This window comes from Cololabis saira, chromosome 12 (genome assembly GCF_033807715.1).
Source record: "Cololabis saira isolate AMF1-May2022 chromosome 12, fColSai1.1, whole genome shotgun sequence".
Taxonomy (NCBI): Eukaryota; Metazoa; Chordata; class Actinopteri; order Beloniformes; family Belonidae; genus Cololabis; species Cololabis saira.
The window spans coordinates 41,147,219-41,171,940 of record NC_084598.1 but is presented as its reverse complement, the minus strand read 5'-3'; the positions used below and the strand labels follow the sequence as shown (position 1 = coordinate 41,171,940).

Below are 24,722 nucleotides of genomic sequence, written 5' to 3'. Positions count from 1 at the left end.
TCTCAATATTTTGACTTTTTTCACAAAATTTTGACTTTTTTCTCGACATTTCAACTTTTTTCTCGAGATTGTACTTCAACATTAATCTCAACATTTCGACTTTTTTCTCCACATTTTGACTTTTTTCTCGACATTTCGACTTTTTTCTCGAGATTGTACTTCAACATTAATCTCAACATTTTGACTTTTTTTTTCTCGAAATTTTGACTTTTTTCTCAACATTTCAACTTTTTTCTCGAATTGCATAATGAAAAAAAAATCTTCCCCCAGTTATAACTAATATAGAAACATGCAGCATGTGTTGCCTTCATTCTAAGGCTTATACAAGACCTTTCATTTTTTGCAGCTCCAGACATATTAGTTTTTTGTGTTTTTGGTCCAATGTGGCTCTTTCAACATTTTGGGTTGCCGACCCCTGTTCATGACTGAAGCTTTCAAATCTAATCACTTCTACTTGAAGAGAAAAATCAGAGCTACATTGCCATGAAGCCGTTGTTCTTGCTGTTATTTCTGGTTTACACATTGACTGTATGAACAGAAAGGGAGGCGGGGAAAAATAAGGATTATCTTTAGTCAAAATAAAGATCCTGCAAATTTAAAGCTGCAGGAAAATACAGGAACTTGAAAATATACTGTAGATTTTCAGTTTCCTAAGCAGATATGATTAAAATGTTATGATGGATAAAAGAAGAACAAGAAGAGCATTTTATGATACCAGTGTCAGTCAATATAAGTTGTGTGATGAGAACTTTAAAATCCACATTTATTTGGGTTATACAGCCATATGCAAAGGTAAGTGTACCCCCTCTTTCAATCAATGTGTTTTTTTGTACAATAATGTGATAAAAGTAATCTACTGTATTTTCTGGACTATAAGCCGCATCCGCTCTATTTTTAAAAAAATATTTAAAAAAAAGATATACAAGCTGCAGATATTTATGTTGTTAGATTAGATAATTACTACATGTACAGAACGATTTTGAACTGTAAATGATGTACATGTTTGTACCTAAATAGATCCTTTCCTACACTGCAAAAACTCAAAATCTTAACGAGAATATTTGTCTTATTTCTAGTTAAAATGTCTAATTTTTAGTAAAAAAAAAAATCTCATTACACAAGACTCATCGCTGGAAAAAACAACAATTTTCACCTGTTTCAAGTAAATTTTCACTTGAAATAAGTTGAAAAATCTGCCAGTGGAACAAGATTTTTTTGCTTGTAATGAGAAGATAAATCTTGTTCCACTGGCAGATTTTTCTACTTATTTCAAGTGAAAATTTACTTGAAACAGGTGAAAATTGTCAAATGAGTTATTTTTCTGGTAATGACTCTTGTTTTAAGTGTAGTGAGATTTATTGACTAAAAATGAGACATTTTAACTAGAAATAAGACAAATATTCCTGGTAAGATTTTGAGTTTTTGCAGTGTAACAGTGTCTTTTAACACGGCAGCAACTTTGCTGATTAAAACGGGACAGAACCAAGAGAAAATAACCAGTATTTATTTATCTATTTATCTGTTTGAAATCTGCTTCTACCTACTTCTATCTAATAAAGAAGAAGTAGTGTATTCTTCTTTGCATTTATTTTGTCTTAGTTTTGATTCTAATTCTGGTTAGAGCGCCCCGAGTGGTGGAAGAAAAATCCACAGAATAGCCGCACCTTTGTATAAGCTGCATGGTGGAAAACCTATGGAAAAAGTAGCGGCTTATAGTCCAGAAAATACGGTAATTATAATACAGCCTCAGGCAACCAACAAAATATTACTTTTTTCCCATTGTTTTACTTTTTATATAACAAAAATTAAGTCAAAAAGAATAAGCAGGCGTTTAGGTAGATGCTCAGGTGTGTGTTAACATAATGTCAAGAGGGAAAGACATAAGCAGCAATCTTAGAGAAGCAAGCAATGGTTGCTGCAACTATTTCTAGGCAATTCAACGATCAACTTAACACTTTTAACACTTATTTAATAATGCAGATGTTGTTGGGTTGTAGTAAAGAATGAACACCAGTTCCTGGTCAGTAACGGGTTGGAAATCATATCTAACCCTTCTCACTCACCATGACATGTATAACAACTCCAGTGAACATTTAAAAACTCGATGAGCGATCCTGAGTTAAAGGTAGGGTAAGTGATTCTCTGGCATTCCTAACTCTCTAATCTCTCTTCACCATCTGCTAGCTGCCCAAATCATGACTGCACCATAAAAAGGGAGCAATTTTGGTTCATTATGGTCATCTTTCTATAATACTCTCTCAAAAGCCCTTAATAAACCGGTGGTTTCTAGCCCTTTAATCTCTATTTTTGGTGTACCTGAAGATTTAAATAGTTTTACTAAGAAGGAGATTAATATAATTGCTTTTTCCTCTCTTGTAGCTCGTAGACGTATTTTACTTCAATGGAAGGATCAAAAACCTCCATCTCCTAATTCTTGGTTGAAAGACCTGATGTCCTTTTTATATTTAGAGAAAATTAAATATGGTATTAGGGGTTGCTCTGATAAGTTTTCTTATATTTTGGAACCTATTTTTTCTCTTGTTAATTCTTTGGCATCCTTAGAAGATTAATTTAATTTGATTTAATTTAATTATAGGGAAGTATGATATTGCTAACCATGTCTTTTTTTAGGGTTCCTCTTATGTCTGTTTACTTTAATTTTTATTTATTTATTTTATTTCATTTTATTTTATTTTATTATTTTTGTTGTTGTTTTGTGTCACCTGTATTTTATTTTATTACTTTATTTTTCCTATTATTATTGTCTTCAGTCGGAGTTTGATTGGTAATTGGTACTTACTTTGGGACCTGTTTATAATTACGTATTTTACAATGTGTGTGTTTTGGGGTGTGTGTTATGTTAAGTTTTGTGTCCTTGTTTATTTTACTTTTTTTTTTTTTTTTTTGTGTGTGTGTGGTAAAATATAAAACGGGGTATTCTGTCGAATCCTTTAAAAAGACATCATCCAGAAATCCCTTATCCTTTACTTTAATACATGCAGTATGTGTAATTTGGGTTAGTAATTTGTCCCATTACCTGCAGCTTGTTTCTACCGTACGTTACTTCGCTACCAAGGATGTGATAATAGTTATATGGCATTCAGCCAAGACAAATTTCCTCATAAAGGACAATAAAGTACGTTAAAATTTAGCTCAGCTGTTAACAACATGCAAATTTAAGAGCATAAATGGCTGTTCCATCAACCAGTCCCATCATTTAACCCAAATTTATAGTGTTTGCATAGGTGCTAGAGGAGAAAGAGAGGAAGCGAGTCTGAAAGAAAGGAAACTCAGCCTTTGTGTCCTTCTCTGCTGCCGTTACTCCCCTCCATCGCCTTTGAAGTGTTATTTATGCTGTGTTTTTCCCATCATGCCACTGGTACCACCAGGTTTCCTTCTATTGTTGACAAGCTCTGCTAAAACGCAGCTTATTTAAATGGGCCACTATTGTTTAATAGATCATTTATATGATCGACCTCGTCAGCGCCTTTTTATTTAACTTTTTTAAGAAGTTGCCTTGCCAGTTTTGACAAGGCCGTCTCTTTGTTTGAATATGCTATCCATTATTTCGTTGCACTGAATTATAAATAAACAGATATAATCTTCAGCTTTAGTGAATTTATAGGTTTACTGGGAAAAGCTCCTGAGATTTTAAATCTCATTTTCAAGAGTGCTTTGACCAAGACACGCAGCCACGAGGAGGAACTATTAATACAAATCACACGTAATAATAATAATAATAATAATAATAACTAGAAAATTTCAGGAAATTTTGATATGGGCATGCTCTACTGCCCATTCGTCCCCTCTCGCTGCTTTGGTTTGGGGCTGTAGTGGTTGTGTTCGGGGTGGTTCTATGTCAGTTTGAGGTGTTTTTACGCTTGTATTTCATTCATTCCTGTGCTCCCAATAGTTATTAATAGGGGGCGCTTTTTGGCGTCTAGCGTCCCCACAGTAACGATTTTGACTGAGAAAAGTAATGCCCATCGAGGCACGATGGAGACGCATCTAACGATGTATGCCGTGCATGGGTGCATGTTCCGGTTCAGCCTACGTTAACGGATCAGAAAGCTCCTCGTCTCTTTGGGGTGGAGGTGAAACTATCCACACCGCCCGTCCATCTACGACGCCATCTTCTTCTTCTGACATCAGGTCAAGGGTTGCATGCGCCCACACAGCCATTTCAGCGGGAGTCTGTACACATCTAGCCCTGGAGGCCAGCAACTGCAAAATATAGAGTAGCAATTAAAATGTGTATAATTTTTACCAATATTCAATTAACACCAAATTAAAAACATCTCAGTTCCATATACTGTAACTCACTAACCCAAATATTGCTGTAACTTACCCTTGTTTTCCGTTGTCTAGTCTTCATTGCATTGTTTAATTTCTTTTTCTGGGGAGCATTTTCTGGCTGATCGAGACGATGGCTCCTTTTCAAAGACTCAAAATAAGTCTTGCAAGCAGCTAAAGCGCAAGCAAAAATACAATTAGAATTTAATTAGTTTCAATATCTATTCAAAGCAATTCTAAAAGAACAAGGATGGATGTGCCTTTCTTTTTACCTGTTATCACGTCGCTGTCTGTGTCAGGAAAAGCAATGCCAACCTGCTCCAACATGTATGTCGTAACTGCAAGGTTATGTGGAGAATTGATACTGTTGGGAAAGAGAGGAGCCATTAGTTGATTAAAAACAAACTCAAACCCCAAAGCAACCTTTTATTTATTTTTGTGTGGAGAAAATAGATCTAGATCACAGGTGACTACACTGAGCACACGTGACACGTTACTAAGAATACTATAGAAATATTGATTTAATATAAATACCATGTCATAGCTATCTGTTTCTGGTTATTTTCATATAAAAGTACGTTTTTCAATGTTTATAATTATTCACAAGTATGCAGTATCATAACTACATCTCTGACGTTGATAAAAAACCAAACTGTTTGAAAATCTGTTGAGAATTGAGCAAGTTAAGGTTGTTTAAGCAGTACATGCACCATTAAACACAATGTTAGAGTGAGCGAGCTCTCCTGTGGCAAGATGGCCGCCGTGTGACGACGTCTCTCTGCATTGGCAGCAGCGCGGACGAGTCATCTAGCCTTTAATAAAGTCCATAGACATATATAAAGTTTATATATGTCTATGGACCGACCCATCATTACAAAATCAGTTTGGCTTTTCAACAATTTCTTTCCTAATGCCGTTTATTCATTTATTTTTTATTTTGCTGTGGTAAATTACAGTGATTACAAACAAAAAACATATATTTACCTTTGTTTTGGATCCAGCTTCATAGCGTTGTTTTCAGAATTGTGTAAACGTCTTACAGCCTCCTGTATAGATTAATAATACAAAGTTAGTGTGATTCTAAAAGTATTTAAGCATTATTGCCTCCTGTGGACATGCAGTTAAATGTAAAAGGAATTGTGCACAGTCCTTATAGTCATAAGCAAACTTACTTACAGCAACACGTGTGTTCTTTGCTCTTTTAATCCGTTTTGCGGGTGTGGAATCGGAGCTGAAAGTTTCAACACGATCAGAGCTTAAGTTCTTCACTTCCTCGTCCAGTAGTTCAAATCTGCCGTCCATGTCTTGTAGTGTGCGCTCTGATTTGGATAAAAGCCCAAGGACCGTTTATGCGACATGTTTTACAACAACGCAGCAGTATCTCCTCAAAAGCAAAAAAAGTTCTACCGGGCGGGAGCAAAACAAACTAACTAGGAAAAACTTTAAAGACCCCCGCAACTCTCAACGCTGTGAGACAGAAACCAATGACATTGCTGAATCAATTCTTAGCCACGCCCCCGCAATAACATAAAGGCCCTATCTCCATTTGCTATTCACGTGGGCCAATTGGGCATAGACAGGTTGGGGGAGTTTGAATGGTAACTCACAGAAGTGTTGATGGCCGTTTGATGGCTCTTGTTTGATGGCTCCTTTTTAAACAAAGGCCTTAAGCAGGTCCCCTGCTGTTCCTCTACCCGTGGCAACAAAGTGGGGTCAGTAAACTCCCGATTACAGCTCAGAAATGGCCGTATTTCACAGTAAACTTCTTTTACCAGTAAATTCCCAATAACATCCACACACACCCAGCAAACACAAACATTACCGGTTAAATGCTATGTCAGCATATTCCCATAAACTCATCTTTTCGTGCTGTGTACAGTATTACAAAAATAATCTGTAACAATTCGTGCGGTGAATTAAACCTATCATCTGCAACCAGGCGTCAGTACTTCTAAATAAGGTCAAATGTGTCTGAATTCTACGGTGGCTGACAAGGCCACCGTAGAACGCACTGCAACAGCCTAATGCGTCTCAGTTAAGGAAAACGGTTTCAAGTACAGAAACGATTCAAATTCACAAACTCAAAACGAGGAACAAAAAGAGGAACGTGGTGCAAATGAAAAAACGTGCCGCGAAAAACAAAGACAAATACAGCATCATCAAACGCTCTGCAAATAGAGAAACGATGCAAAGCACAAAACCATATAAAACAAGAAACCATCATCAAAAGAAAAACGCTTCATAACCGGTTACTACAAACCTGCAGGGGGCGCTCTCGGCGTAACAGCTCAATGGACAGACACAGGGGATGTAGAGAGAGACCGAACAGCTGACTGAACCACAGTGTTTACATCCATGGTTTAAACATACAGCTGGAACGGTAATGTGATATAATGTGGTTTATATCACTGTACAACGCTGTACATTACGAGGCGTTTCTTTATTATATTTTAACGTTACAGTCACGTTACAGTGGGCGGGCCTTAAAGCTGCGCTGCAGAACTGGAGGGAACAAGGTGCATATAGTCTACATATATCTATATATAGCTGCACATCTTCAGTTTCCTATTTCACCATAGATCACACTTTGGGAAGCCTTCTTTATATTTTAGCGTTATTTCCGCATAGATAAGAGTGAGTTTGATGCTCCTTAACAAGTTTAGTCCTGGATCAACAGCAACCATCAGAACCGTTGGTCCCGGTGAAGCTGCAGTCTGTCTGCGGTGAACTCTGACACACCAGTTCGTAGCGGATTTGGTCATGATGTTTAAACTGTGTTTTGTGATTAATAAGCACGTTTTTTTATTATTTTGCGTTGGATCGATGTAGCAAATAAAATCGTTCGAACCATCCAGCTCCTCAACCATCAGATACGTGTTTCACATGAGCGGTTCAGGTAAAAACGGCAGTCAAATCAGCAAAAATGTCAGTTTACTGGATGAAATATATTAATTCCTGATAAAATAAGTTTGTTAGTGCACAGCTCTGCTCATATATGCATGTGAGTGAGTGTACGTTTGTGTGAACATGAAAGTACAATCTGCATTGAGGCTTCTTGTGTAACAGGTTTGGATCCGTTGCAACAAATGATGAGTCATGAATAGGTTTTGCTACGTTTATTTCTGCAGAAGACAGAAAAACACAAGAATAAGTCTTCTGGACCCTCTTTTAAACTCCTGCTCCCTGAACAAACAAAACAAAAACGGGAAAGTGAACACTCAGATCGAGGCTCTGCAGCGCCGTCTGGTTTACACTGCCACCTACTGGTTTAAACCGGTTACCGCCCGCCGCTGTACACCAAGGGCGCGAAAATAAAACATCCACAAAAAGCATATTAAATCATCAAAACAACACAAAACAGCCACGTAATATCAGTAGTATTTAAAGTATACAACATGCGCCAAAAATATCGACATATATGGATCATTTCTTAAAGAAATCTCTTAAGAAAAGCAGCAGCAGTTCCCAACACAACTTAAACTCATCAGAGCAACGCAGCACTGAGGAGCTGAAGTAAAGAGCTACGGAAGCCCAGGAGGTACAAAAAGAGGGTAGGGCCAAAAAGGCAGTTTCCTCAAAAGACGCAAATAAAAATAACAATAAAATAAAATAACTAATTTAGATAAAATTCACAAACATTCAACAAAATAAATAAATGATAAATAAAATCCCTAAATATAATTTGAAAACAAAAATGATTAAAGTGGGATTTTTCAACTCTGTTACATCCACCCCCACTGATTTTTATCAAAATTTACCAGCAGATACAAAGTATCCAGCACGGAAAATATTACAAACGTACAGTACACAACACAAAGGGTCAACTTCAAGAAGAAACCAACACTGAATGTATCCCAAAAGGATGAAGTGGTATGAGAGCAGCGCTTAACCCTCAATCCAACAACTGGCAACAGGGTGCCTTGTACACCCCACCAGACCCAACCGCACAATGTAGAAAAGAAAACAAAAACCTAAGCCTATGGAATCAGGCTTCAGTCATTAAAGGTCCGGAACACAGAGTTGCAAACATCTTTAACATTGAACTAGTCCTGAACAACATCCTGTCTGGACATAGTTTGTATGAGTCTATTCACAGGCTTGACTAAACGGCCAACTCTAGACCTGACCTGTGTCTGTGAGGTCTGGTCAACAGTGCGCAGAGTGTCTGATGTAGCGTCTGTCATGGTCACAGTGTCAAGAACAGAGTCTGATTGTCTCACAGCTGCCGGCGCAGTCTCGGATTGAACAGTCAATTCGTCCACAGGCGAGACTGAGGAGTCCTTAGGGTCAGGGGTCAAACTAGTCAAGTCTGAAAAACTAGGCGCTGATAACTGTGTAATCCAATCAATCGTTCTCCCCTCAGAGTCCACAGACCCCAGGTCCGCCAAGAGAGCTTTGCTGTCCTCCACAGCCACAGGTGAGCTTTGGCCAATCTCAGTGTCAAGACAGTTACTAGCCCCAGCAAGAACCACGCTCCCAGTCCCAAGCAGGGCCTCTCCCGTCCCTCCAATGTCAGAAGTACCGGGAACTGAGGATTCTGTGTTAGGCGTGGATGAGGCAAGGTCAGACATTACAACAGCATCCCCCACAGGGAGGAAATTGGCCAGCATCAGTAGGTTCCTGTGAACCACCTTCTCCCGTCCATTAACTGCATCACGGATCCTGTATGTATGTGTCCCTGAGTTCACATCCACAACAGTGTAGATGGTCGACTCCCACCGATCAGCAAGCTTCCTTTTTCCTCTCTCCGTCCTGTTGGCCAAGAGCACTTTGTCACCGATCTCAACCTTAGATCCCTTCACTGCCCTGTTGTACAGGCGGGCCTGTCTGTTCTGCTCTTTTGTAGCATGTTCCTGAGCAATCACCACCGCTGCTTTCAAATCGTCGGTGAGGCGTGCCACGTACTTCTCATAACATGTCACAGCAGAATCATGGAGGACAGCACGGAAGATGACATCTACCGGCAAGCGGGGGACACGACCGAACATGAGGTAAAAGGGGGGGTACCCCGTCGTCTCATGAGCTGTACAATTGTAAACGAATGTCAGAGTCTGCAAACGTCGTGGCCAGTCAGCTTTCTCTTCAGGACGCAAAGCACGGATCATGCCACCCAGGGTCCGATTGAACCTCTCAACACTCCCGTTTCCCATTGGATGGTAGGGGGTCGTGTGAGATTTCTTGACACCAGAAACCCTGAGAAGCTCACTCAGCAGCTGACTCTCAAAGTTAGCACCCTGGTCACTATGAATTCTTTCCGGGAATCCAAAGACACAGAAATACCGGTCCCAAAGAACCCTCGCCACTTGTTTAGCTGTCTGGTCTCTGCATTGAAACGCCTGAGCCATCCTCGTGAAATGGTCTGTTACCACCAAAACATCGACAGATCTGTTTCTGGAGTCTTCGGCAGACCAAAAGTCTATACAGACAAGCTCCAGCGGTCTTGTTGATGTAATGCTCTCTAGCGGAGCCCGCCCCTCAGGCTCAACAGTCTTGCTAACAACACATCGCTGACAATGACGGACATAATCTTTCACATCCCTGTCGAGGTTCGGCCAGAAAAACCTCTGTCTAGTTAAGCTAAGGGTTCTGAACTGGGCTTGATGTCCAGCTTTGTCATGAACACCCTGCAAAACCTCAGTCTTCAGCGAGTCAGGGACAACATACTGGAAGCGCTTTGCTCTGGTTTTCTGGTCCCTCGAAACCCTGTACAGCACACCATCAATCACAGTGAGCCTATCCCAGTGTTTAAGGTATCTAGTGACAGAGACAGACTCTTTAAACCTTTCTCTCCTTGAAGGCCTCCGATGCCTCTCAACATAGAACAGAACACGCGAGAGACATCCATCCTCCAACTGCTTATCACGGAGGTCCCCCTCAGTGTAGGCAGGCAAGGCGTCATGTCCAGTTTGAACCAGCTGAGGTAGGAACTGCAACACTGCTACAGCTCGAGTTCGTGGACCAGCATCCCACTCAATGTGCGACTGAAGTACAGCAGACACATCCTCCAGCGCAACAGACTGAGCTTGCATGAGAAGTGGGCTGCATGAGGACTGGGCAATTTCACTCACTGGAGATGTGTTATTGCGGCCACAGGATGAACGGAAAGCGTTCTGAACCGACGTAGATGACACATCCTTGACAGCAGCGAGCAGACCTGTATATGGCTCAGCGAGCAATCTATGGCCAACACTCTCCCTGACAAACGGCGTGCGACTCAAAGCATCAGCCACGACATTTTGCTGACCTGGGACATACTTAATGTCAAAGTCATAGCTTGCCAACTTGGCCACCCAGCGCTGCTCACAACAGTCCAGCTTTGGTTTTGTCAGAATGTGAGTCAACGGGTTATTGTCTGTCCATACCGTGAATTTGTTGCCTTTCAGCCAGTGACTGAACTTGTCGCAGACTGACCACTTCAGAGCCAGAAATTCTAAACGGTGAGCTGGATAGTTCTTTTGAGATTGAGATAATGACTTGCTAGCAAAAGCAATGGGTCTCGCTCGTGTTTCACCCTCCTGAACCTGAGATAAAACAGCTCCTATTCCATCCAGAGATGCATCAGTTGACAACATGAAGGGGCGGCCGAAGTCAGGGTGAGCCAAAACAACACTGTGAACCAACGAAGTCTTCAGGCTTTCAAAAGCCTGCTGCTGTTCTGAAGTCCAGTCAGATGCAAACAGCTTCCTGCTGGACATTCTGGTTTTGTGACGGCCGCTCTTCCTCTTCGCACCCTTCAACAGATCAAAGAGCGGCTTGGCGCTCGCAGAGTATCCGGGCACAAAGTGCTGATAGTAATTAACCATCCCTAAAAAGGACCTCACTCGTTTCTGGGATGGAGTCACACCATCAGGCTCCATGAGGTCAGCACTTGTCATGTTGGCGATGCTTTCGACCTTACTGGGATCGGTCGAAACACCCCTCTCATCCACAACGTGGCCCAGAAACTTCACCGACCTCCTGAGGAAGAAGCACTTTTTGGGAGCCAACTTCAAGTTATTGCCACGCAGCCTGTCAAAAACCATTTCTAGGCGCACCAAAGCAGTCTCTTCGTCAGATGCAAACACCAGCAAATCATCTAAGTAACATAGCAGGCTCAGATAGTTTTGGTCCCCAAAAATGCTGGTCATCATGCGCATAAAGCTCCCAGGGCTGTTGCAGAGGCCCTGTGGCAGACGGTTGTACTCATAAAGGCCCATAGGAGTGGTAAAGGCTGAGTACTTCCTGTCATCCTCGTGGAGCGGCATGTTGTAGAAGCCAGAGGTCAAATCCATCGTGCTGAAAAGACAGTTGCCCCCCAGTGCAGCCAAACAATCAGCTTGATGGGGGAGGGGATGAGCATCCTTAAAGGTCCTTTTGTTCAACCAGCGAAAGTCTGTGCAGATGCGGAGATCCCCATTTTTCTTCCATACAAGCACCAATGGTGATGCATACTCGCTGGTCGACTTCCTGATGATCTCCCTTTCCTCCATCTCAGTAAGCACCTGACGTAACTTATGGTACTGGCTGGGGGGCACTCTCCTGTATGGGAGCCTGAACGGTTTGCTGTCCGACAGGTGTATGCGGTGTACAAAGCCCTTTGCCTCCCCACAATCCAGATGGTGGCGTGAAAAGACATCCTCATATTGCAAAACAAGGTCAGCTAACCTCCCCTTACAGTCCTCCGACACTTCACATGACCCAATGTCAACAGTACCAAGCCCGATTGAACTAAGCTTGTCCTGGGGAGAGTTCACACCAGCAGCAGCTGGTACAACTGACATGGGACAGCTGACCAGGGGGACCTGCGAGCGTTCAGCAACATCCATGTCCTCAAGAGCCACACAGGGGTAGACATCAGCCAGCTTTGCATTGCGTCTCAGCAGTACCGGTCTGTCAGATGTATTGATGAGCTTTAGCGGAACCCACCGATCACCCCACAGCGGAGTTACAATCTTTGCAACCAGAACACCTCTGGGAGCTGAACGAGAAGACGTGAGCTCCGTCATAACAGTGCTACCCGGAGAAACAGCAGTGTTCTTCGGCAGTTTTCCCCAGATGAGATACTCGCGGCCAGGCTCAAGGCAGGTGGCTGAATTACACTTGACTGTGCCAATCCTGTCAGGAATATCATCACCCCTCCAGGGGCTCAAACCCGAGAGCATAGACAGGAAACGCTCAACCTCTGTGTCTCTGGATGGACAGGGGCCCGACACTGTCTTCCAGTATGACTCACACTGCTTAGACTTACGCAGGACGTGTTTTATCACATTAGTCCCCAGAATCAGTTCATCATGTTGTCCTGGAACAACAAGTGTGGGGACTAACATTTTACAGCCATACACTTCCATCTCCACATCAAAAACACACTTCGGTTTAACGCGAAGTCCTCCACATCCCACAAGCACCACATCCACATTAATCCGTTTTTGGTCAGATATTACCCCAGCCTCTCTCAATTTAATCTCAGCTACTTCACTGATACTGCATGCCATAGAACCACTGTCCAACATTCCTCCCATCACCAATGTCCCATTCATTGCCACAGGCGTGTAGAAAAGGCTGTCACTACTGCCAACTCTGTGAATATTCTGAAACACAATGTCAGCATCACTACCGGAGCCTCTTAGAGATGTGTAAATCGTCTCTGCATCAGACATGTCATCAGTTTGGGAGTTTGTAGTGTGACCTGTATTGCCTCCCTCCAAACACAGGTCGGCTAGTTTCCCTCAGGCTTGGATAGGGAAGGGTTACCAGCAGGACAGTTCAGTCTGGTGTGACCAGGAGCGTGACAGGCAAAACAGAGTCTCTCAGACATGCAGTGTGAAATGGTGGTATGACTCGAGTCATTACAGACTCTACAACCCGTCTCTCTAGGATGTCTGTCACGGGGCCCACGCTGGAACCTCCCACCACGAATTGGACGGGCAGTATGGCGTTGCTGCATCTTCTCCATCATGTCCTGAAACATGTCGACCATGCGAGCGAGAAGTCTCTCCTCCGACTGCTGGAGATTTTGTGCCACAGCAGGCACAGAAGCATGGCCCAGGGCATGGTGTAATTGATCCTGAGCCAGGGCAGGTGCAGGAGAGGGGCAAGGAGGACGACACACATGATGGTGTGCTTGCAGAGAGGAAGTTGGGGGATTTTGAGAATATTGCCACTCAGACGCCGTCAGGTTAGAGGATGGTGAACTAGACTGTTCAGAAGCGATGGACGTGACATGGCTCTTTAGTTGCATGGCCCCACTGATCCTGCCACTAGCCCTCAACTCACTCTGATAATCATCAATCCTCACCTGAACGTCACGTGAAGTCCACTCATGAATTGGCTTACACTTGAGAATGCAGGACAGCTCTGGGTCGGGGCAGTGTTTGACAAACATGAGAGCCACTTCATCACTCATCTTCTCCGTCCGCTTGCCCCGTCTGTGCAGGCCCTCAAGAGCCAGGTCTGCCGCCTTGTTCAGTCTTATCCAGTAGTCTACTGGGTTCTCTCTGTGTCTAGGCAGAGTAGCATAGAAATCAGCGAGTGGGAGACACGAGGGGGCCTCACTGAAATAGTGGAGAAGGACATCAAATATCAGTTCAGGTTTCTGTTTAACATCAAGTGTAGGATCACTACGCAGAGCAATCTTCACAACATCTTTTGCCTTGCCCATCAGATAACACATAATCTCTTCAGCTTGGTCATATACAGGAATGTCATGTCTCCTGAGATGAGACTTGGTCATGTCAATCCAGTCCTGGACCGAGAATTTGTCAGCGTTGTCACCTCTGAACATCTGAAGCCCCTTGTCAGATTTAACATGAACTGTCATTCGTGAAGGTTGAAGACCGCTAACATCACAGTGTGCGTTCTGAGCGGCAGAAGACGTCTGAGGGACACTACTATTATTCAGAACACCAGCTGACATCAGCTTTGTAACAATGGACTCACCGATCTGAGCACCTAACTGCCCCATCATGTTGGTGAGCTGATGAACGGCATTAATATCACTGCCGGGTGTGGAAGTATGGGGACCCTCCCTCATGGACCCAGTAACAGGTGTACAACCCGGGCTCTGACCCAACCCCGTATCTGTACAACCATCATCCATGAACTGAGTATGTCCCACATTTCTGTTAACAGGGACATCATTTAGCCAAATACCCCTACCCTTTGACAGGTTAAAAGTATTAAACCCATCCATATTCACCTTAGCTGCCGTTTTTTTTTTTTTTCAAAAGCACTTGCGTTGTGTTTTTTTTTTTTTTTTTTTTTTTCACAGAAACAGTGAACACAGAAAGCAAAGTCACAAATGCAAGAAATAAAAATAATAAAATAAGGTCATGTCACTACGCCAAAATCTACAGTCCATCAAAACCTGACCATACAATAATCCTGAAACGCAGATCAGGACAGCATCACAGCATCCGCGGCGATGAGCATCAAGCTGATCTGAAGATCCAAAGGGTCACGGCACCAGTGTAACAGGTTTGGATCCGTTGCAACAAATGATGAGTCATGAATAGGTTTTGCTACGTTTATTTCTGCAGAAGACAGAAAAACACAAGAATAAGTCTTCTGGACCCTCTTTTAAACTCCTGCTCCCTGAACAAACAAAACAAAAACGGGAAAGTGAACACTCAGATCGAGGCTCTGCAGCGCCGTCTGGTTTACACTGCCACCTACTGGTTTAAACCGGTTACCGCCCGCCGCTGTACACCAAGGGCGCGAAAATAAAACATCCACAAAAAGCATATTAAATCATCAAAACAACACAAAACAGCCACGTAATATCAGTAGTATTTAAAGTATACAACATGCGCCAAAAATATCGACATATATGGATCATTTCTTAAAGAAATCTCTTAAGAAAAGCAGCAGCAGTTCCCAACACAACTTAAACTCATCAGAGCAACGCAGCACTGAGGAGCTGAAGTAAAGAGCTACGGAAGCCCAGGAGGTACAAAAAGAGGGTAGGGCCAAAAAGGCAGTTTCCTCAAAAGACGCAAATAAAAATAACAATAAAATAAAATAACTAATTTAGATAAAATTCACAAACATTCAACAAAATAAATAAATGATAAATAAAATCCCTAAATATAATTTGAAAACAAAAATGATTAAAGTGGGATTTTTCAACTCTGTTACACTTGCTTCGGGAATCCTGGTCTGTGATTGGACGTTCAGGGGCCTTTTTGAAGAATGTAGGGTCTGTAAGTAAAACTCAGTACTTAGTACTTTAACCAGGCGAGTTGATGCCAACGAGGAAGCAGGAAAAATTAAGTTCCACCACTGACCACCGGGGACTCTCACCTTGAGTCAATCCCCATCACTTAAAATTTTTAGCTTTCACAGCAGAAATAAACATATTTGCAACGAGGTTCAAAACATAATTTTGGTTTCCATAGCTGGATTTCACATCCACGACAACTTTATCTGGATTTTATTTATTTATTTTATTTTTTGGTACCACATCAGGTAAAATTATAGGCAATTGCACTTATTTGCCATTTTTTGTCTTTATCACAGTAATCATCTCATCTGTCCCTCAGGGTTTAAATATTCAAGTATGTCAGAGGTTTTTAAAAAAGTGGGGACGCTTCTCCTCTATATATATATAAATGAAAAAGAAATAAAAAGTTGATCACAAAAGAAAAACACATTAACCTTTTACCATCTTTTTATTTCTGACCCTCTGCCTACCTGGGCAGGTAGGCTCGTTTCTCTTTTAACTGTTAAAATTGTCACCGTAAGATTTCAATAAATGTAATTTAAAGCAGTGGTCCCCAACCTTTTCTGAACCGCGGACCCGTTTCATGTCATTTTCACGGCCCAATCTAAAGGTGTAGTTGATAAAAACTAAATAAAATCACAAGATCGGCACTAAAAACTGTGGTATTTTCTCTATAGTAATAATAATAATAAATAATAAAACATCATTTTCGAAAAAATTTAATGAAATAATGGAAATTGTAAATTACCTTTAATATGAGTATTTCTATAAATGTGTTTTTATGTCTCATTAACATTATTTAAAGCCAGGCTTTTATTTTATTTGTTATATATTAAGGAGGCCGATATTTAGTGCTTTTATTTTGAAGGCGTCTCGCCGAGACCTTGTAAACATCCGGCGCTTCGGACTTTAACGGTAAAAGTTTAACTGCAGTAGAAAGTGTGTCTGCAGGACTAAACTAGTGTCGGGAATGCTAAAGTGGTGCCCAACTGACACAAAAAGCACCTGGCTGATAAGGATTTGTTTTCTTTGCAAATGTTATGCCGTATTTATGTCCAGCTTGAGTTTGGTTGCCATGGTTACTCATGTATTGTGGTTAGCGGTAGCTTTATTACCGAGCGAGCAGCTGCGTCGGTCTGTATTTAAGTTAGATGAAGCTTATATGAATGTAGAAAGACTAACTCTATTTTATTTTATTCCTTTATAGCTCTTACGGTGTGTTTGCAGTGTATTTACATCAAAGAAATAAAAACATTGTGAACCATCAGTTTGAGAGTCAACCATCATCAGTCGGGGAAGCTACAGAAATCATTTTTTCTTTCTGTGCGGCCCGGTACCAGATGACCCACGGCCCGGGGGTTGGAGACCACTGATTTAAAGTAAACCTGGGCCTGATTCTGAGCCAGATGGAGATTAAAACTGGTTCCTGTGGTTTTCCACAGGGATTCTCTGCACAGACGCTCACATGGATGTCCTGTCTCTGCCGCCCCCTGCAGGTGTTTACTGTAACCGCACGTGGGACGGCTGGATGTGTTGGGGAGATTCCCCTCCAGGAACCGCCATCCAGATGTGTCCGTCCTACTACGTCGACTTCGACCCCGCCGGTGAGGCCGTGAAACAAGTTCCTTTGTGTGTTTCTTATCTTTTAGTTTGACTCAAACGCAGATTATAATTGTGAGCAGAGCTGGGTAGAGGAGCCAAAGATTGTACTCAAGTAAAAGTACTGTTACTTCAGAATAATATGACTCAAGTAGAAGTAAAAAGTAGTCATCCAAATAATTACTTGAGTAAAAGTAAAAAAGTACTTGCTGAAAAAACTACTCAAGTACTGAGTAACTGTTGAGTAACGTCTGATTTTTTTTTTAACACAACCATTCAAACAGACAAAAGTACAAAATAATCATCTTCAGGCAAATTAAATCAATAAAATGATAAAATAAATTAAAATGAATAAAAAATAAAAAATAGATTAAATTAAAATAATCTTTAAAAGTACTTTAATAAAAATAAATAATAATAACATTTTTCAAGAAACAAAGTAACATATTTGAACCATTTTTCAGTTATTTTATTGTCTGAAAAATGGTTAAAATATGTTATTTTGTTATCTGAAAATCTGATTCATTTTTTTAACACAACCATTCAAACAGACAAAAGTACAAAATAATCAACTTCAGGCAAATTAAATCAATAATATAAATTAAAATTAATTAAAAAATAGCATAAATTAAAATAATCTTAAAGTAAATTCAAGTACTTTAATAAATAATAAAATAAATAAAATAACAGAATAAAAAAATAAATTAAGCACAAGTAGCACAAAATTTCAAGCCTTTGTACTTTTCTTTTTTAACCAGGCAGAACTAGAACAAACATGAACTCTTATAAACTCTGTGTGTGTTTGAATCTGTGTAAATGTGACAAAACATGCAAAAACAAACATTTTTCCCAAAGAATCACCCAGTGATGTCATGAAATTGACGCGTACGTGGATAAAAGGGATAAAAGAAAAGTAACGAGCTCAACGTAGTCCAGGGGTCGGCAACCCAAAATGTTGAAAGAGCCGTATTGGACCAAAAACACAAAAAACAAATATGTCTGGAGCCGATAAAAATGAAAAGTCTTGTATAAGCCTTAGAATGAAGGTAACAAATGCTGCATGTTTCTATATTAGTTATAACTGGGGGAAGATTTTTTTTTTCATTATGCACTTCGAGAAAAAAGTCAAAATTTCGTGAAAAAAGTCGAAATGTTGAGAAAAAAGTCGAAATGTCGAGATTAATGTTGAAGTACAATCTCGAGAAAAAAGTTGAAATGTTGAGAAAAAAGTCAAAATGTTGAGAAAAAAAGTCCAAATTTCGACAAAAAAAGTCGAAATGTCAAGATTAAAAAGGAAAGGAAAAAGGAAGAAAAAAAGGAAAAAAGAAGAAAAAAAGAAGCAAAAAAAGGAAAAAAGAAGAAGAAAAAGAAAAAAAAGGAAAAAAAGAAGAAAAAAAGAAGAAAAAAAGGTCAAACATTTTTGAAAAAGCTCCAGGAGCCACTAGGGCGGCGCTAAAGAGCCGCACGTAGCCTAATGTAGCGGAGTAAGAGTAACAGTTTCTTCTTCACAAATCTACTCAAGTAAAAGTAAAAAGTATAGTGATTCAAAACTACTCCTAAAAGTACAACATTTCCCAAAACTTACTCAAGTAAATGTAACGGAGTAAATGTAACTCGTTACTACCACCTCTGCTTGTGAGTGATGTTTTTTTTATTGAATTGCTCAATGGCATGTGCTGTATTTATGGTATCTCACAACAGAAAAGGTGACTAAAGTGTGTAACCCTGACGGCCAGTGGTTCCACCACCCGGAGAGCAACAGAGTCTGGTCCAACTACACGCAGTGCCAGGCCCACACCAAAGACAAACGCAAGGTAAAGCGTCACGCGTGTGAACGCACGTGTTTGCTGGGCCTCGTCTGGCCCGGCCTGGTCTGGTTTCTCTGGGAAAATGTTTAAAGGTTTGAAGGTTTTTTTTTATAAGATTGTTCACTGATGGTTGCTCTCAGGGCAGGATCCCCTCCTGTTTTTTATGACTAGACCAGGGGTCAGCAACCCGCGCCGCCCTAGTGGCTCCTGGAGCTTTTTCAAAAATGTTTGCATTTTTTTTCCTTTTTTTCTTTTTTTCTTTTTTCCTTTTTTTCTTCTTTTTTATTTTTTTCCTTTTTCTCTTTTTTTTTCTTCCTTTTTCCTTTCCTTTTTAATCTCAACATTTTGACTTTTTTCTCGACATTTCGACTTTTTTCTGGAGATTGTACTTCAACATTAATCTCTATATTTCTACTTTTTTCTCGAAATTTTGACTTTTTTCTTGACATTTCGACTTTTTTCTAGAGATTGTACTTCAACATTAATCTTGACATTTCGACTTTTTTCTCTAAATTTTGACTTTTTTCTCGACATTTCGACTTTTTTCTCAAAGTGCATAATGAAAAAAAAAATCTTCCCCCAGTTATAACTAATATAGAAACATGCAGCATGTGTTTCCTTCATTCTAAGGCTTATACAAAACTTTTTTGCGGCTCCAGACATATTTGTTTTTTGTGTTTTTGGTCCAATATGGGTCTTTCAACATTTTGGGTTGCCGACCCCTGGACTACTGTTGAGACCATAGACATATATACGTAGACGCCGCATCGAGCACTGAGCCGTACGTCAACATCGCCGCCATATTGGATGTGGCAAGACTGCGCCGTAAACTAATACAATTATTTTCAAAAAGCGCCTTTCTACAAATACATTTACGTTTTACGTCTCATTTATTCATTCATACACGCACTAATATACTTGGGAAACAGTTAGGCACCAAATATAATATATTTAATTTTCTCAGATGGCAAAAATAAGAACTTTATTGATCCCACATAGGAGTAATTCATGTTATATCAGCTCACAAAAAATAAAGAAAAATCACAAAAATAAGAAAAATAGAGAAACATATTTTTTCATCAACAAAGCATATTTTACATAAACATATTTAAAATTTTTCAAGTAACAAAATAACATATTTGAACCATTTTTCAGTTATTTTATTGTCTGAAAAATGGTTCAAATATGTTATTTGAAAAATTTTTAATTTGTTTTGTTGATGAGAAAATATGTTTCTCTATTTTTCTTATTTTTGTGAGGGGGGATATACATTGTTTTTCGGTAGAACATGAAAACACTTTAAACTACAAATAATAGTTTTTGACGTGACATCAGAGATTGTGCCTGCTAACTACGAAAGGATGAGTCCAATCGGGTCGTAGCTGCTTCAACTGTGATTCCTTCACGAGGAGCGACCAGGATTTCAAACACGTTTGATTTTCTTGCGAGCACACGATTTGTGATCGGGAGCTCGTCGTGAGGTGTTAATCTCTCGTCGTGAGGTGTTAATCTCTGGTCGTGAGGTGTTAATCTCTCGTCGTGAGGTGTTAATCTCGTTGTGAGGTGTTAATCTCTCGTCGTGAGGTGTTAATCTCTCGTCGTGAGGTGTTAATCTCTCGTCGTGAGGTGTTAATCTCGTTGTGAGGTGTTAATATCTCGTCGTGAGGTGTTAATCTCTCGTCGTGAGGTGTTAATCTCTCGTCGTGAGGTGTTAATCTCTCGTCGTGAGGTGTTAATCTCTCGTCGTGAGGTGTTAATCTCTCGTCGTGAGGTGTTAATCTCTCGTCGTGAGGTGTTAATATCTCGTCGTGAGGTGTTAATCTCTGGTCGTGAGGTGTTAATCTCTCGTCGTGAGGCGTTAATCTCTGGTCGTGAGGTGGTAATCTCTCGTCGTGAGGTGTTAATCTCTCGTCGTGAGGTGCTAATCTCTCGTCGTGAGGTGTTAATCTCGTTGTGAGGCGTTACTCTCTGGTCGTGAGGTGTTAATCTCTCGTCGTGAGGTGTTAATCTCTCGTCGTGAGGTGTTACTCTCTCGTCGTGAGGTGTTAATCTCTCGTCGTGAGGTGTTACTCTCTCATCGTGAGGTGTTACTCTCTGGTCGTGAGGTGTTAATCTCTCGTCGTGAGGTGTTAATCTCGTTGTGAGGCGTTACTCTCTGGTCGTGAGGTGTTAATCTCTCGTCGTGAGGTGTTAATCTCTCGTCGTGAGGTGTTACTCTCTGGTCGTGAGGTGTTAATCTCTCGTCGTGAGGTGTTAATCTCGTTGTGAGGCGTTACTCTCTGGTCGTGAGGTGTTAATCTCTCGTCGTGAGGTGTTACTCTCTCATCGTGAGGTGTTACTCTCTGGTCGTGAGGTGCTAATCTCTCGTCGTGAGGTGTTAATCTCGTTGTGAGGCGTTACTCTCTGGTCGTGAGGTGTTAATCTCTCGTCGTGAGGTGTTAATCTCTCGTCGTGAGGTGTTACTCTCTGGTCGTGAGGTGTTAATCTCTCGTCGTGAGGTGTTACTCTCTCGTCGTGAGGTGTTAATCTCTCGTCGTGAGGTGTTAATCTCTCGTCGTGAGGTGTTACTCTCTCATCGTGAGGTGTTAATCTCTCGTCGTGAGGTGTTAATCTCTCGTCGTGAGGTGTTAATCTCTCGTCGTGAGGTGTTAATCTCTCGTCGTGAGGTGTTAATCTCTCGTCGTGAGGTGTTAATCTCTCGTCGTGAGGTGTTAATATCTCGTCGTGAGGTGTTAATCTCTGGTCGTGAGGTGTTAATCTCTCGTCGTGAGGCGTTAATCTCTGGTCGTGAGGTGGTAATCTCTCGTCGTGAGGTGTTAATCTCTCGTCGTGAGGTGCTAATCTCTCGTCGTGAGGTGTTAATCTCGTTGTGAGGCGTTACTCTCTGGTCGTGAGGTGTTAATCTCTCGTCGTGAGGTGTTAATCTCTCGTCGTGAGGTGTTACTCTCTCGTCGTGAGGTGTTAATCTCTCGTCGTGAGGTGTTACTCTCTCATCGTGAGGTGTTAATCTCTCGTCGTGAGGTGTTACTCTCTCGTCGTGAGGTGTTAATCTCTCGTCGTGAGGTGTTACTCTCTCGTCGTGAGGTGTTAATCTCTCGTCGTGAGGTGTTAATCTCTCGTCTTTACCCCACGTTTACTGCACGAGGCACGACCAACGATTGGGTCAAAATCCGGCCCGATCCAAAAATTAGTCGCACGAGTGGAAAATCGGTTCAAAACGAGCCGACAATCGCACAGTGTCTGCCCGGATTAAGATTCATGAGATTATGGAATCACTCAAAGGCTTTGAGATCGTGTGCGTCACTCTTGGATGACCAGCCTTTCACTCCATCTCCTACGGAGAGTCCAACCACTTTGTGAAGGAAACTGATTTAAGCCAGCCGTACCTACGATTTCGTTCCTTAGTCACTATTCACAGTTTGCAACCGTACACGAGGGTAAGAATATTGCCTCTCCGTTCTCCCCTCAATCACGAGCGACACACCGAGGCATGCAGTAATCGAGTTGAGGGGGGATGAGGGGGGATGGCATCCCCCCCGAAATAAAAACGGTCAAAATCATCCCCCTGTAAAACTGCCATCCCCCCTTTCCATCCCTTATGTCATTTCATCAATGAATGTGGTTTTACTGCTATTTCAACATTTAGAGTCATCACCAGAAAAATAACACCAGAAAAATTACTTATTTGACAATTTTCACCTGTTTCAAGTAAATTTTCACTTGAAATAAGTAGAAAAATCTGCCAGTGGGACAAGATTTATCTTCTCATTACAAGCAAAAAAATCTTGTTCCACTGGCAGATTTTTCTACTTATTTTAAGTGAAAATCTACTTGAAACAGCTGAAAATTGTTGTTTTTTCCAGTGATGAGTCTTGTTTTAAGTGTAATGAGATTTTTTTACTAAAATCCTCTAAAAGATTTTTTTACTAAAATGAGACATTTTAACTAGAAATAAGACAAATATTCTTGTTAGGATGGTGAGTTTTTGCAGTGATCCAATTTTACTTATCCTGTGAAGGTAGGGCTGGGCGATTTTGGACAAAAATAAAATCCTGATTTTTTTCTCTGAAAACCCGATTTTCGATTTCGATTTCGATTTTCTTGGTAAAACTACAAAAGACAATGGAATAAATTGTTTAAAATATTTTATCTTTATTTTTAAAGAAAAATATCAAACAAATTTCCCTATTGGGAATGAAGTGCAATTGAAAGATACTGTATCCTCCTTGAGTTTAGTAAAGTGACAACATTTACAATTTTCTTGACCAAACAAAGATGACTAGACGAGCTCTGTCTGTAATGCAGCCAGCTGCAAAAAAGGAAAATCCATTTTCCGATTTTCCTTTTTTAACATCGATTTTGATTAATAAATCCGATTTAGATTTAAAATCGATTAATCGCACAGCCCTATGTGAAGGACAGAGTCATATTGATAAGTTCAGAAAAGTGTTTTTTATTGTTGTGTTTTGATGTATTTGATGTAAGCCCAGTGGATATTTAAAGCTTACAGAAGGCTGCATTTAACTGCTGCTATGTCATTCCTGCAGTATTTCTGCAGGTGTTTTGGTCACTGCTATTATTTGTAATATATTATATTATTTGTAATCACCACAAATTATCTGTCCCCATATGATAAAATCCACCATCCCCCCTGATTGTTTTTTACAACTCGAGTACTGGAGGCAGGTAAACCCCACTTTAGGCAGCACCTCATCCCATTAAAGTCTTTTCCGACCGAGAACCGCGGTCTCAGATTCAGAGGGGGTGATTCGTATCCGCCACTACAGACTGCACCTAAAACCTCTGAACAGCTATGAAGTAATATCAAATGTGTGTTCTCTTTGCGGTTATTTCCTTTGCTTTTCTGTTGTGCTGTTTTTTTATTATCTGACAACACTATGCAAACACAGCCTTGCAGCACCTTATAATGTAATAATTTCCTGAAAATGTAATAACAATCAATCAATCAATCAATCAACTTTATTGTCACATCATATTACTCAGTAACATGGGTAAAAAACTTGTTTGTGCAGGCTCATCATCATTTGCAGTTTAAAAGATAGACATACAAACAAAGTCCATAGTGCATGAATAAAAGCATAAAAACAGCCTGAAAACGCCTGAAAATGTAATAAAATTTGCACTTAACTCAATCGAAAATGTAATAAAACCTAATAATCTAATAACTTCACCAATAATGTAATAAAATATCCTGATGGATATTGTAATAACATTTTTACCAATAATGTGAACATATATATTACATTATTTGTCAAGTATTACATTATCAGTTTTTGAAAAAAAAAAGAAAAAAGAAAGACCCACCTGAAAATGGAATAAATTCTCAATAATATAATAAGGTATTACATTATCGGTAAAAATGTTATTACAATATCAGTCAGGATATTTTATTACATTATTGGTGAAGTTATTACATTATTGGATTTTATTACATTTTCGATAGTTAAAGGAGCTGTATGTAAGAGCAATAATAAAACGAATCATAAAATGACCCCGATATGTCAACAGACATTTAAAAATCATGTTCATTTCAAATACTTATGTCACTGACAACAGCACTCAAGCCAGGATATTCCAGTTTAAAAAGAGGCGTTGCAGCCCTCAACTGATGTTTATGTTGTCATTTTTTGTTTTGGCCTGAAGCTCCACCCTCCACCTATCTCCCAATCACCAAGTCAGTATTGTTTCTGAAGCTCCACCCTCCACCTATCTCCCAATCACCAAGTCAGTATTGTTTCTGAAGCTCCACCCTCCACCTATCTCCCAATCACCAAGTCAGTATTGTTTCTGAAGCTCCACCCTCC

At 40.5% G+C, this 24,722-nt stretch overlaps 1 protein-coding gene and 2 long non-coding RNA genes across 3 annotated transcripts in view; 1 reads left to right on the top strand and 2 right to left on the bottom strand.

The window, feature by feature from the left end:
* Positions 1–24,722, top strand: part of LOC133457485 (calcitonin gene-related peptide type 1 receptor-like) — a 110,034-nt gene that overhangs the window by 65,861 nt on the left and 19,451 nt on the right. Inside the window, exons 4-5 of the mRNA XM_061736815.1 lie at positions 16,987–17,094; positions 18,791–18,903. Of these exons, the coding sequence (XP_061592799.1) occupies positions 16,987–17,094; positions 18,791–18,903 (221 nt within the window). The remainder of the gene's footprint in view (positions 1–16,986; positions 17,095–18,790; positions 18,904–24,722) is intronic.
* Positions 4,117–4,602, bottom strand: LOC133456582 (uncharacterized). Its single transcript, XR_009783804.1, has 3 exons — positions 4,566–4,602; positions 4,349–4,467; positions 4,117–4,224 (listed from the first exon to the last, which is right to left on the bottom strand). It is a non-coding gene; the product is annotated as an uncharacterized LOC133456582 (long non-coding RNA).
* Positions 4,613–5,883, bottom strand: LOC133456581 (uncharacterized). Its single transcript, XR_009783803.1, has 3 exons — positions 5,470–5,883; positions 5,278–5,339; positions 4,613–4,657 (listed from the first exon to the last, which is right to left on the bottom strand). It is a non-coding gene; the product is annotated as an uncharacterized LOC133456581 (long non-coding RNA).